Source organism: Gadus chalcogrammus, chromosome 8 (genome assembly GCF_026213295.1).
Source record: "Gadus chalcogrammus isolate NIFS_2021 chromosome 8, NIFS_Gcha_1.0, whole genome shotgun sequence".
NCBI classification, from domain to species: domain Eukaryota; kingdom Metazoa; phylum Chordata; class Actinopteri; order Gadiformes; family Gadidae; genus Gadus; species Gadus chalcogrammus.
The window spans coordinates 23,937,417-23,950,387 of NC_079419.1; the positions used below are offsets into that span (position 1 = coordinate 23,937,417).

Genomic DNA, 12,971 nt, shown 5'->3' on the forward strand with positions numbered 1-12,971 from the left:
AGCAACTGGAACATTTTTATTTTCTACATATGCTTCCCAGGTTGGCTGATGATTTTGGAGAAAATAAACTACATCTCTGCCCCAAGTACCTCGAACAGTTTTGTAATTAAACGACATCAGTTGGCAATAAGTCTCACTCTGTGAGATGCACAAATAACAAAACAATGGTTCAAATACATTTGAAGTATAAATAAAACTTAATATATATATATATATGTATAAATAAATTGTTATTGTGTTACTATTTACATTTGTAGTATAAATAAAACTTCATATAATATATGTACAAGTACATTTTTTGTGTTCTATTGTAAAAAGAAAAAAAGATTAGAACTGCAAGCAGTTATGAAGGGGTCCAAGAAGTGTGCATTTCGCCGGCACAACGCGACAAGAAATGTGCATTTCGCCGGCACAACGCGAAGCATGTGTTCAAAGCGCTACCCTGAACCTGTGGATACAAAGTATTCGACTGTGGTAGGAGTAGCGAGAAGTCAGTGTAGCGTTTTTGCGGAGACATTTTGTAGAAGATATACAATTTCCTCGTTTATTGCGCCCCCTAATGGCGAAATTTTCCGATTTTTTTATCGAACGACAGTAAGGTTAGCACCAACATGTGTGTACAATTTGGACTCGATCCGATGTCTGGTTTTTATTTTTTTGGATTTTCCACGTCAAATTTTGCTCATAAACTAATATTCCAAACGCTACCGTTTCGTCGTCGAAGGTCGGATCAAAAAAGTGTTCGAATTTATTTTTTTGGTGAGTCTGACGATGTCGTGTGCAAAGTTTGGTATCGATTGGTCAAGAAATGTGGGAGGAGTAGCGAAAATACAGTTTTGCGGTTTTCGCGATTTAGCGAAAAATATTCATAGACGCAAATGGGCGTGGCCTAGGCCAAAAGATGCAGCAGACTCCAGTGCATCTGTGTGTACACGTTTTTGGACTCTGGGAGGTTCGGTGTGGGAGTTACAGCCCCAAACCCGTATTCCTTGGTATAGCGCCACCTAGTGGCCGGCATGTCCGGATTTGGTTATCTGAGTAGCGGTGCCGGACCTGGTTCTAGTCATGTAATTGGCGCGTGTGCACCATTTACGGTTTGGGCTGTAGTCCCACTTTCACCGCGGGAAGTATAATAAAAATCCTTACAAAAACAATAGGGATCCAACCTGTTGGCTTGGACCCCTAATAATAATCCTTACAAAAACAATAGGGATCCAACCTGTTGGCTTGGACCCCTAAATATGACATTAACCCCATTTCAACAATGTGATGAATGTGATTCAGAAGTGACCTTTTTCATCTTTGTATATATGTAATTATCTCTAGAATTATCCTGTCTATTTTTTCTGAATTTATAAAGTATCTACACTGTTCTCTGTATCCATCTTAATACTGTGTATGAATCTGTGTGTGTATCTCTCTGCATATATCTCTGTACAATATATATATATATGCATCTATGTATGTATGTTTCGCTCTATAAATAAATGTGTATGTATAAAAAAAAAAAAAAAAAAAAAATATCATAAATATACAAGATGTTGTTTAGTAATATGTAAGATATTAATTGCTGGAGATAAGCTCTCCTCTCAGATTTATGAGAGCTGCGCAAATCTTAAGTATTTTATCAATTTTAGGAACTAAGCTTATTGGCACGGTTTGTGACAGGATCTTGAACACTTTGAGACGCCTTATAGCCCGTTCCACATGAATGCGTACATTTGCTATCCGTCTCATCTGAGTCACTTGCTCATTGGTTAGCTGGCTGCGTTTGCGTGTAAACGCAGGTATGACTAGCCTTACCCTCCTCTCCTCAACAAGATCTCTAATTGTGAAACCACGGTCCCCCATCACCACATCACCAGGACGTACAAAATCAAGAAACCCTGAGTTCTGTGTAATATACCTGTCACTACACTTCCCACCAAAAGCCTCTGAAATAAACATCAGCATCCCTGATGGAGCAATGGCAACAAGGTACTTAACAGTGTTACTTGCATAGTAATGGCTGTAAGACTCTGAGCGCGAGTCTAAGTTTTTGGCTTTTTGCAGAACACTCTCTGTGCAGTCAATGATGCAAGTTAAATCAGAGAAATGTGGCAGAAAAACCTTTGGCATAGTTGCTTTTATAGTGTCACGGGGCAGCCATGGAATGAGGTCCCTGGTGTGCTCAGCAAGGATATCAACCCAATGCGTAAGTGTTTTACTGACCTGACTGGCTGATCCTTTAAAGCGCCTCGCTAAATCAGCTACAGCAAAGTTATGTCTGAGCTTCATGAGTGTTAACAAAACTTCATCTTGAGCTGGCATTGTTGATGACTGGCGCACAAAACCTTGTAGACAGGAGGAATCCCTGTGTACAGCAGACAGTCTTTATCACCTTTCAGTGTAACCTCTGCAATGGACATTGAGATCTCAGGGGCAGGTGTGATGACCATGTCACATATAAGGATGGATCCTTTAGAGTAGGTATGGTCCTCCTCAGCTGGATCCATCCACTGTGTTTGGGCATCCTTGAAGGTTTGAGGCTGCTCGAACACCATCACAGCTTGGTCTGCAGGTAATAATAATATGGAAACATAGATGGAGATAATTGGATGAGGGTCTAAACATGCATTGGTGTACAGAATAGATCTAGACAAGGTTTTAACAGGAAACTGACCTATGATCATTTCTAAATTAAGGATGAAAGTGAGGATACACCATTGACTTAACCAACGCAAATAGAGTATACTGTATGCTACCGTAATGTTACATAAAAAAAATAATGCATCGATATCAAATTTAGCATACCTGTTGTTGTTGCGACTTGACTGTCAACACTCATCCTGACGACTCTTCGGCGTTTCTTCTCAGGTGGCTTCTCATAACCCAGATAAAGCATTGGGTAAGGGTTTTCTTCCGTTGGCGCTTTGTCCACAAAATGAAACGAACAGACATAACAACATTTCGGAGGTTGTTTTAAGTTCAGGTTCTTCAGCCAATTTCTTTTAGCCTCTTCATCATTGGGCAGTCGATGGAAGCTGTACCATTTCGGGCACGAACACTCTGCTTTATTTTTCGGCTTGTGGTCAAAACACTCATTTCAACCAATTATTTAGTTTCGTCTGGTTGTTAGTACATCCTCGAACGGCACACGTTGTTCCCGAGCTTTTTAAAGCCATCAGTTTATTCAGTGACAGAGCGAGTGATGTGAATAGCCTGCCAGCTGATCAGGTAAAAACACAGCTGTGGCGCGACGCGTAGTGGGCGACCGGAAGTGTGGCCCACAAACGTTTCCCCAGCAACCGCCCCAGGAAACTTGTGGATACTGTAAAAACACATGTTCAAGTTGAATGATAATGCATGAATTTATTCTTTATTCTGCCATAGCATTTATTTAAGGGGGGGGGGGGGGGGGGGGGGCATACAAGTCTTTTGGCCATAGTGGATCCAGATCTGTTCCGGAGCATTTCAGCACCCCGGGCCACAGCGCAGGGTTGCCAGGTCCTGCAAAAAACGTCCCGCCCACATACCGTTCAAAATCCACCCAAAATGTCCTAGAAGCAGCCCAAATAAAAATGATATTCCACCTTGGCCAACGTTTTGAAAGTAATAATAATTGAGGGAATATCTGCAGCGAAATGCATTGTGTGTGTGTGTGTGTGTGTGTGTGTGTGTGTGTGTGTGTGTGTGTGTGTGCTAGTTTAGCGAAAGCAGCGTCCTTAGCAACCTGACGTCATTGAAACATGCGAGCGAGCCGATAAAATCTTCCTAATAACTGTAAAACTAAAGATCATACGTAATCACTGACTAAAGATTATGCAAGCAAAAAGTATATTTCTCGCTAGAAATGTTATTAGAAACAAGTTCAACAGTGATTTGGTCCTAAAATAGGCCTATTGCATTTCCCATTCGATTAATAAAGAAACCAATCCCGAGATATCCCCGGACCCATGCAAGTGAACGGAGCGTTCCACGGCATTGAGAAGACCCGTGTAATAAAGACCCATAATATTTCTGTTTATGGCATAGATTTCTCCTCAGATTAGGCTAATTTATGATAATGATAAAATAAAAGTAAAAACGCTCGATCAAAGGCCCGGCCCGAGGATAGTGATGGGAAATATCGACCCGACCCGGCCCGCGGGTCGGGTCGGGTCGGGTCGGGTCGGGCTCGGGCAGAGAATCTAAACACTGACTGGAACTACTTAGCAGGGGTCTGGTAGGCCTATATCAGGAGATAATACACACCCTGCAGCCAATCAGAATACGAGTATTCCCCCAGACTGTGGTATAAACAATAAACAAGAGTTATAATCAACCCCTACGCATCAATATTAATGATAACCCATTATTATACGGTATGACTTCTAGATGTCACGTCCGCTCGCGACACTGGACTTGCGAGGCATCGACGCGGACTTCCATTCACAAAGCCAAAAACAAGACAATAGATCTATGGCTAGATCAAAACATCAAGACATACAATTCTAAAAAGAACAGATGAAGCAACTACCCTTTTTTCTTTCGCGGTTTGCCTGAGCAGCGCACCTGCATTTAATAGCCTATATCCGTGAATTGTCACAATTTCTCAGAATCAAAGGTGAAAGTAGAAACGGGTGGCCTAAAGCTGTCATATTGTTCACAATTTTTAACAATAAATGTACTGTACGGAGCTCCTTAAGGGACATTAGGGAGAACTGTCCCGCACAGAACCTTAGTTTGGAAGTCGTGCTGGTGACACGACAAATACTTCCAATTGAAATACATGGGTTTGAAATTTGTGCTTGTAAACACGAAAAATTTGAAAATACGTGATCCTGATCACGTTTCAATAGATTAAATAACGTGACAGTGTCACGTCTTTTCGTGAGACCGGGTTGGTGTGTCAGGCATGTAGACATCACAATGTGTCTCTCTCTCTCTCTCTCTCTCTCTCTCTCTCTCTCTCTCTCTCTCTCTCTCTCTCTCTCTCTCTCTCTCTCTCTCTCTCTCTCTCATTTTCCAAAATGAACTTCCTGGTGGGTATATTATCTTGGACCCTCCAATAATTGCTCTGTGCCCATGTAATCTTCATTACTTTTTGCAACCACTTTGCATCTATGTGTGTGTTTCCCTGTGTCGATTCACTACTTCACTACTCCTATGTTTTTTATACTTAACTACATTTCTATCTGTTTTCAGCACGTCATCCTGAGGAGGTCATCAAGAGATACAGGAAAGTCCTTAAAGCGTACAAGAAAGGAAGAAAGCTGAGTGTGGCATATCGAAAGGTCGGTGTGGACCGAAACACTGTCGTCGCCAATGCCCCGATCTGTGAGCTGGCTGTTGTGGCCCCGAAGAAATACAAGGAGTTGCTGGTTACTTATACACCACAGCAACGACTGCAGGACTTTGCAAAAAAATGTCTGGAAGTGTTGATTAATGATCCAAACCTTTTGAGGAATGTTGAGCATCAAAAGAAAAAGGGAAAACTGATTCCACTGTCTAAGAAAGCTCAGGTGTTTGTGTCACTGTGGGATGGTGCCCTAGAGCAGTTTGGTTGTAGCTCAGGGCCCCGTTTCCCGATATCGATGGATCTTCGCTCGTAAGATGGTTCGAAAGACGGATCTTTCGAACCATCGATAATTTCTTTGGAGCGTTTCCCGAAACTCCTCTTAACGTGAACGCGCATTCGCTGCACTCACGACGATCGTAGGATTGTACCTGTCCACTGACATGGTGCTGAAACGGGCTATGACGCAGGGGGAGACGCAGGAATGTCGGAGGAGATGGGGTTAAAAAGGGTTAAAATATCTCCCCATCAAGGCCAACCGCAGAGTAGCCTACGAAAAGAATAGATTGCAATATTATGAATGCTAAAGATATTAAAACACAATTGATTAAGCCTAGGCCGACATATATATCAGTCCTAATCCTGAGCGCACGATCGGGAGGTAGAAGTTGCGCTTTAGATGCCTTCACAAGTCCAGCGGAGGGCTCCAGTTTTCGCCGGCCAAGTCATGCGCTGTGATATGTGTGACAGCTATGTTGCACAAAATTGCAGCTAAGGCTGGGGTAGCTTTGGTTGAACCGGAGGACATTGACGACAAGGAGATCGGTGTGAGGACGGCCTCCCTCATAACTACGCGGCTGGTTTTCATGCATGTCGAAGAGTGATTGAGACTTTATTTGAACCCCCTCCGACCTCCCACATGTCACTAAACATTCCCGTCAACGTGACCAATCCCCACCATATCCCAGTCTTTTGCCTGCTCCTTTGCATTTTTTTTAATTTTTTTATAATTAATATTTGTAATTTTTATTTTTTTATTTTTTTTACATTATTTTATGCAACGTTTTATGAGTAGCCTATGTCAGTCTGCACAAATCCCCCCCATTTTCTCTCACACATTTTAAGTGCCCTGCCTGCTCAAACATTTCCTGGACTGTCTCTCTCAAACTAAGAACATAATGGCCCACATTAGGCTCAGACGCACGTGATACACCATTACCAATGTGTTATAATAAAACGCATTCAATACTAGGAATGTCCGCTGGCTACTCCACTGAGGCTATAGTAGGCTAACGAGGCTCTTAGCGTCCTACGAGTACCCTGGAGCACTCGTTAGCTACTCGTGACTCGTGAGCTTTTTTAAGAGGTTTGTTACCAAAGATGCTTTCGGGAAACGGTGTGAAAACTGTACGATGCTCGTACGACCCACTCTGCGATCCACTTAGGCTAAAGATGCTTTCTGGAAACGGGGCCCAGGTCTGGTTCACTAAGTATAGAGGCTCCAAGTTGTGCTCCAAGTTCATATCAATAATGCCAATGGCTTGATTTTGATTTATTTTGTTTTCTGCCATGTGATGGCTCAGTATATGTGTTTCTATACATTAAACACAATGTTCAACATTTCATCTGTGGTGTTTCTTTGGTCAAATATAGTACACAGAAAAGCCTATGGGTGGAACAAGGTTGAGGTACAAAAATTAGATATTTTAAATATCACATCAAATTTCTGTGCCTTGAACTTGTTCCACCCATTTGCTGTTCTACAAAGTTTCACTGGTATTAGTAGATGGTTAACAAACTATTAACTGATCTGTAAAGTGTGAGTTAATATATTAGTTAAGTATTAGTTAATAGCTTATGTATGTTATTGGGACGTTATTCTAAAGTTGCAACTATTCATCATTTACTAACAGTTAATAAATATAAACTATTAACTGATACTTAACAAGTCATTTATAACTCATTAACTAACAGTTTATTAATGATATATTAACTATCTACAAGGCATCATTATAAATCCTTAATAAACTTGTTAATAACAAGTCATTAATAACTCATTAATTAACAGTTTACTTATGATCTATTAACTAGTTATAACGGATAGTTATTATAAAGTGTTACCAAACCTACTCGTAAAGACCAACCCCCAGCCTTTCCCACGACACATATCTCTCTCTCTGACACTATTTTTAACAACGATAACTTCTATTTGTAGTTCCCCTTTTCATCCGAGGATCTCATAGGACTATCTGTGTATATATAAATGTACACACAGCGCAGAAACAGAGTGTACTGAGAACACAAATTACGGTTAAGTGGTAGCCTTATGCTATAAGGTTTTCAGCCGCAGTTTTCAGCCGGACAGATAGAACTCTGAGAAGTTTCTGTAGTCGGCTGATACGTATGTAGTTTGCCCAGCCGCCATATTTGTAGTTCTTGGTAGTGAATCAAACCCCCCCTCTCCCCTCCCTCCGATCCCCATTCGTGTCTTTTCCTCCCGCCTGAACCTCCACGTAAAGACCAACCCCCACCCCTCCCACGGCACCTCTCTCTCTCTCTCTCTCTCTCTCTCTGTGGCTGTTTAAAACCAACAATAACTTCTGTTTGTAGTTCCCCTTTTCATCCGAGGATCACATAGGACTATCTATGTATATATACATGTACACACAGCGCGGAGAAAGAGTGTACTGAGAGCGTAAAAATGCGGTTAAGTGGTAGCCTTATGCCATAAGGTACCTTATGCCATATGCCATAAAGCATACCACATTTAAAACTATAAGATAATTAGAAATTGGTTCATTATAATTAACTTGCAATAACATTTGGTTCAACCAATAACTTCTGAATTTTTCTTTTAGGTTCAGTTTTTGTTTTGTTTTAGAATATCACCCTATTTTTAATACCCAGATGTGCATAATTGTTGTGAGTTCGGATGACTCTTATTCTACCTAGTTTAGACAGTTTTAATTGCCCTGGCTCAAAATTCCCCCATAGACTTGGTGTCAGACGTTGGATTGTGGCACTCCTTGGGAGCCTCCAAGCCCACGTCGACTGACTGATCGTTCCTGCGGGTTCTGGAGTGGTGACGGTGGAGCTCATGGGGAGGCTCCGGGAGAGTTCGCAATCACGGGCTCCTTCGGGGAGAATTCAAGTGGGTCAGGATTAAAAGGTTGAATTAATGTATCGATTTGATGTTGACCAACAAAAAACTAGATAATTATCATAATAAATACTGTTCATGAAATGGTATAGTTAGGTCTGGGACCTGCGTAGCTAAAAAAACTGTTTTTTAAATAGTAATGGACGTGTCCGGGACATGTATAGCTATAAATAAGTAAAGATAAAACTGCGTTTTACTTTACTTCACTTTGCTAAAGCATATGCACGTTTGATGTGGTATGCAAAAGGCAGAGAATAAGGTGTATACACGTTTGATGTGGTATGCAATGTACATAGGAGTGAATCAAAGTGTGGACAACATCAAACGCGAACAATAGGTAGAATAAATGAAGATTAGCTCATCCAATATACATAGTTAGTGTGGGACAATCGGGTAGTATAATGAAGGTAACTGTTAGAACCAGATACGTAACGCTTTGATACAAGTCAACGTTTCATAGTCTGATATTTTTTTTTACTCTGATAAGTTACGGCACACAGGTTAATGACTCATGAAACATTTACGGTTTACTGCCTTTAAGAACAGCGTGGTCTAAAGACGGCTGCATAGAGCCACCACTATCGACCTTTGGTTTTGTATGTACTGGTCTTCATTTGTCTTCACAATAAATTGGTTTATGTAAAGATGATGAAGGAAAGGAACTTCAACTTGGTTGCACTACACCGTTGTTAGGATTGGTTAATTTAATGCGCATGGCTGAAGCCATGCGCAAGGAGGGATGTAGTGTGAATATTAAATCAAGGTTGAAGGTTGAAATCAGCTCAGAATAAGGAATGGGACACTCAAAACTAAAATTTAAAATCTGTACAAGCACTAAATAGAATTGGTTAGATGAAGGAAGACAAATGAGGCATTATCAATTATAATACAGACATATTTGAAACGCATACAATTTTCAGGTCCAATGTTTCCAGAAGCAAGATGAGTACCGTGTATCACTGTCTGTGACACAGCTAACTTTGCACGTAATGCTTACGGTTAGATTCATGCTTACACTTACATTTCAAGGGTCCCATAATGGACTTCCATTAGAACAATTAAAAATAGAATTAAAGGAAATATGTTTTTGAACAACTAACTGCTGTACATGAGTTTGTATTTCTACAATAGAAACAAAAGTTCCAGAACCAGATGCAGACACACCCGGAGCCTACAAACTACGTCCGCCGAGCAAGGAATAACAGTCGCATGAGGAAATCAAATAACGGCAGGATTTGAATCGGTTCTGTTTTGGTTGTCCACCATATATATATAAAAAAAAAAAAAGTTTATATATATTGTTTGGATAAATTACATGTATCATAATCAGCAACAGTTCGTACAGTTTACCAGATAAGGTTAAAAGGAATATATATAGATATGGATATGTTATTGACAGAGCAAGGAGGGGTAAATGCGATGATAGGCACAACATGTTGTACTTTTATCCCCAATAACACAGCTCCAGATGTGTCTGGTGACCAGGGCGCTGGCATGATTACAATCCCTCAGGTTCGAATTGGCAGAGAACTCCGGCATTAATGACCCTTTCACAGGATGGATGGGGAATATGTTTGGGAGGTGGAAAGGCATGATCCAGTAAGTGCCCGTCGCAGGAATAAACGCAGAGACCGTGTTAATTGTCACCGGCTGCCGTTGTATTCCCTGTGCACGAGGGCTACTGCATCTGCGGATCACCACAGCAGTGGGCGCTACAGAAGCGCCAAGTGCCATTCAGGCTTACATGGGGATCAGATATGATCCGATGAAAGTGAACGATACATCACCTGAGGGGCCCGACCCTATCCAGCTGTAATATGTAGAATAGTCAACACCTATACTATTCTAGTAGAAGCGCCTGTATATAAGATAATCAATATCCCGGATTTACTTGAATAACACATTTTTAAACAACCATACCAGGCTATGTTTGTTATTGTGTAGTGTTGCTTGGTTGCGAGTGCAACCAAGCAACCGTTATTTCTGTATCGCTGCATTGATAATGGTACTGTTGATCTTCTTTGAGACGGTTGTTTACAGGCCACCTGTTGCTGACACGACGACGATGGAGAAGCTGTTTGGAGGCTCCCATGATGTAAAAGTAACCTCTCAGTGAGCTGAGCCCTTGACAAGGAGGGACGAGTCTTGGGTTCATGAATTACAGGCCCCGACGGCGACAGAAGAAACAATGGCTGCGATAATAACAACGTCCAAAACCACCCACATGCAACAGCGCACCAATACACAAAGATCACCTGAACCATCCAAATCCATGCTAGCCTATCAATAATCTTGAATTTTTTAAATTTTATTATGACTACTAATTTTTTACTTTACTTTTGCACATGTTGAAAAGTGTATGACCTTGTAGCACATAACCAAAAAGTATTAGCTTAGGATTTCTATGGATACTTTTGTTTGTGTGTTGTTTGACCATATGATTGTATGATAACAAGATATATGTTCATTGTTTTATTGTTAATAATGACCTGTATTTCCTATGAGACCCACCAAGGTGAATGCCGTTTCAGTATTATGGGGACGCGTAGTGGTTTTTCTCTATTAATGGAGTTTTTCCCACACGGTTGATGGTGTTGATGATTTATCCTACTTTGACTATGTTTTCGGTGTGGTAAATGGTGTTTATGATTTAAAATATTATTGTATGGTCATCTGAGATGACCAAGGATTGTTACGTATTTAAGAACACAAGCTGTATTTCCCTCACTTAACCACTAGGAAGTAGGACCAAACATATAAGCCGTAAATACTATACATAGCCACAAGGGGAGCAACTCCCACTCCTTCCGGGTCTTGCGGACCAGACGATAACACCAGGAACACGGGGGAGAGATCTCCAGAATCTTCCGGCAGCTATTGGACAGGGTTAAGGTCTTTTGATCAGCTAGGAGACGCTCGCACGTGCTTAGATACGCTTAACCTTCCATTGCTTCATAGTCTCAGTTTACCATACCGAAAATACGAGATACCAAATAAAGTCTCTTAAAAGCTATTCTTTGGATTCGACCACTTTCCTTGAAGAACTCAGCAGCTCGGAGGAGCGAAGAGGACTAATATTCATCAACAGGCCTGCAACAGGGTTTTGTTTTGTACGGGATTGTTTTCTTATGTTTTCTTTTATATATTATGCCGGCTTAGTTTAGTGATGTTATTATTACTTATAGCCTGTATTGTGATATTGTGTTATTGTTTATTGTGATATGGTATCTGTGACATGCACATGCATTTATATTTTGTTCTAAAAAACTTTAAACTACTTACCTTTTTGTTGGCTGCTTACCAGAGGTGGGTAGGAACGCGCTACATTTACTTGAGTAACTTTTTGGATAAATTGTAATCTTAGGAGTAGTTTTATTGCAACATACTTTTACTTGAGTAAATATTTGAAGAAAGAATGGTACTTTTACGCCGTTCCATTTGGCTACGTGACGGTCGTTACTTTGTTTTTTTAGATCTTTTCTTTTATTACATGCAAGATCTATTTCTATCACGTGAATATTCCTTAGCCCAAGTGAAGGAGTTCAAGTATCTCGGGGTCTTGTTCGCGAGTGAGGGTACTATGGAGTGTGAGATTGGCCGGTGAATCGGAGCAGCGGGGGCGGTATTACGTTCGCTTTACCGCACCGTTGTTGCGAAAAGTGAGCTGAGTCGCAAGGCAAAGCTCTCGATCTACCAATCGATCTTCGTTCCTATCCTCACCTATGGTCATGATGAGGGTTGGGTGATGACCGAAAGGACGAGATCGCGGGTACAAGCGGCCGAGATGAGTTTTCTCAGAAGGGTGGCTGGCGTCTCCCTTATTAAGCCCAGTTCAGACCAAAGATTCACCTTGCAACGGCTTGCACCGAGACAGTTTTAGAACGTCCCAGGGGCGGTGTGAACGGGTCGTTGCAAGGAGTTGCAAGGAGTCGCAAGGAGTCGCCAGAGATTGAACATGTCAAATCGCAAGGTCCAGTTTTAGAACGCGATGATTTAACTATTTCTCTTCAGCCAATCATAGCACAGAACAACTTGTACATCACGGCCTTACTCCTTCCCGGTACCGTACTGTCCGTGCCAGCATAAAAATATCAGATTGAAATATCCGATATCCGGAGAATGACAAGACACAGTAACTCTAGCCTACTCTCAAGCAAAATAAAAATAAAACTAATTGCAAACCTAACTAATCGCAAACCTAACTAATCTAACCTAACCTACGCAAATAATGCTGTTGCGGCTCTCAGCTGTGCCAGAGCGTTCACAGTTGCTAGGGCAACCACTTAGCGTCGCAGCCCGTTGTAGCGCGTTGCAGCCAGTGTGAACTGCCCAGTTTTAGAACGTCGCAGCCCGTCTCGTCGCAAGGAGTCGCAAGGAGTTGCGGGTTGCAAGCCGTTGCAAGGTGAATCTTTGGTCTGAACTGGGCTTTAGGGATAGGGTGAGAAGCTCAGCCATCCATGAGGAACTCGGATTAGAGCCGCTGCTCCTTTACTTAGAAAGGAGTCAGCTGAGGTGGTTCGGGCATCTGGCAAGGATGCCCACTGGGCGCCTCCC

General features: G+C 41.6%; 1 protein-coding gene across 1 annotated transcript; it reads right to left on the reverse strand.

Moving 5' to 3' along the window:
- Nucleotides 1–1,562: 1,562 nt before the first annotated feature.
- On the reverse strand, nucleotides 1,563–3,298 carry LOC130388163 (uncharacterized). Its single transcript, XM_056597531.1, has 2 exons — nucleotides 2,794–3,298; nucleotides 1,563–2,554 (listed from the first exon to the last, which is right to left on the reverse strand). The coding sequence occupies exon 2, from the start codon at nucleotides 2,308–2,310 to the stop codon at nucleotides 1,564–1,566; it is 747 nt and encodes a 248-aa protein (XP_056453506.1). The 5' UTR covers nucleotides 2,311–2,554; nucleotides 2,794–3,298; the 3' UTR covers nucleotide 1,563.
- Between the last annotated feature and the right edge of the window lie 9,673 nt (nucleotides 3,299–12,971).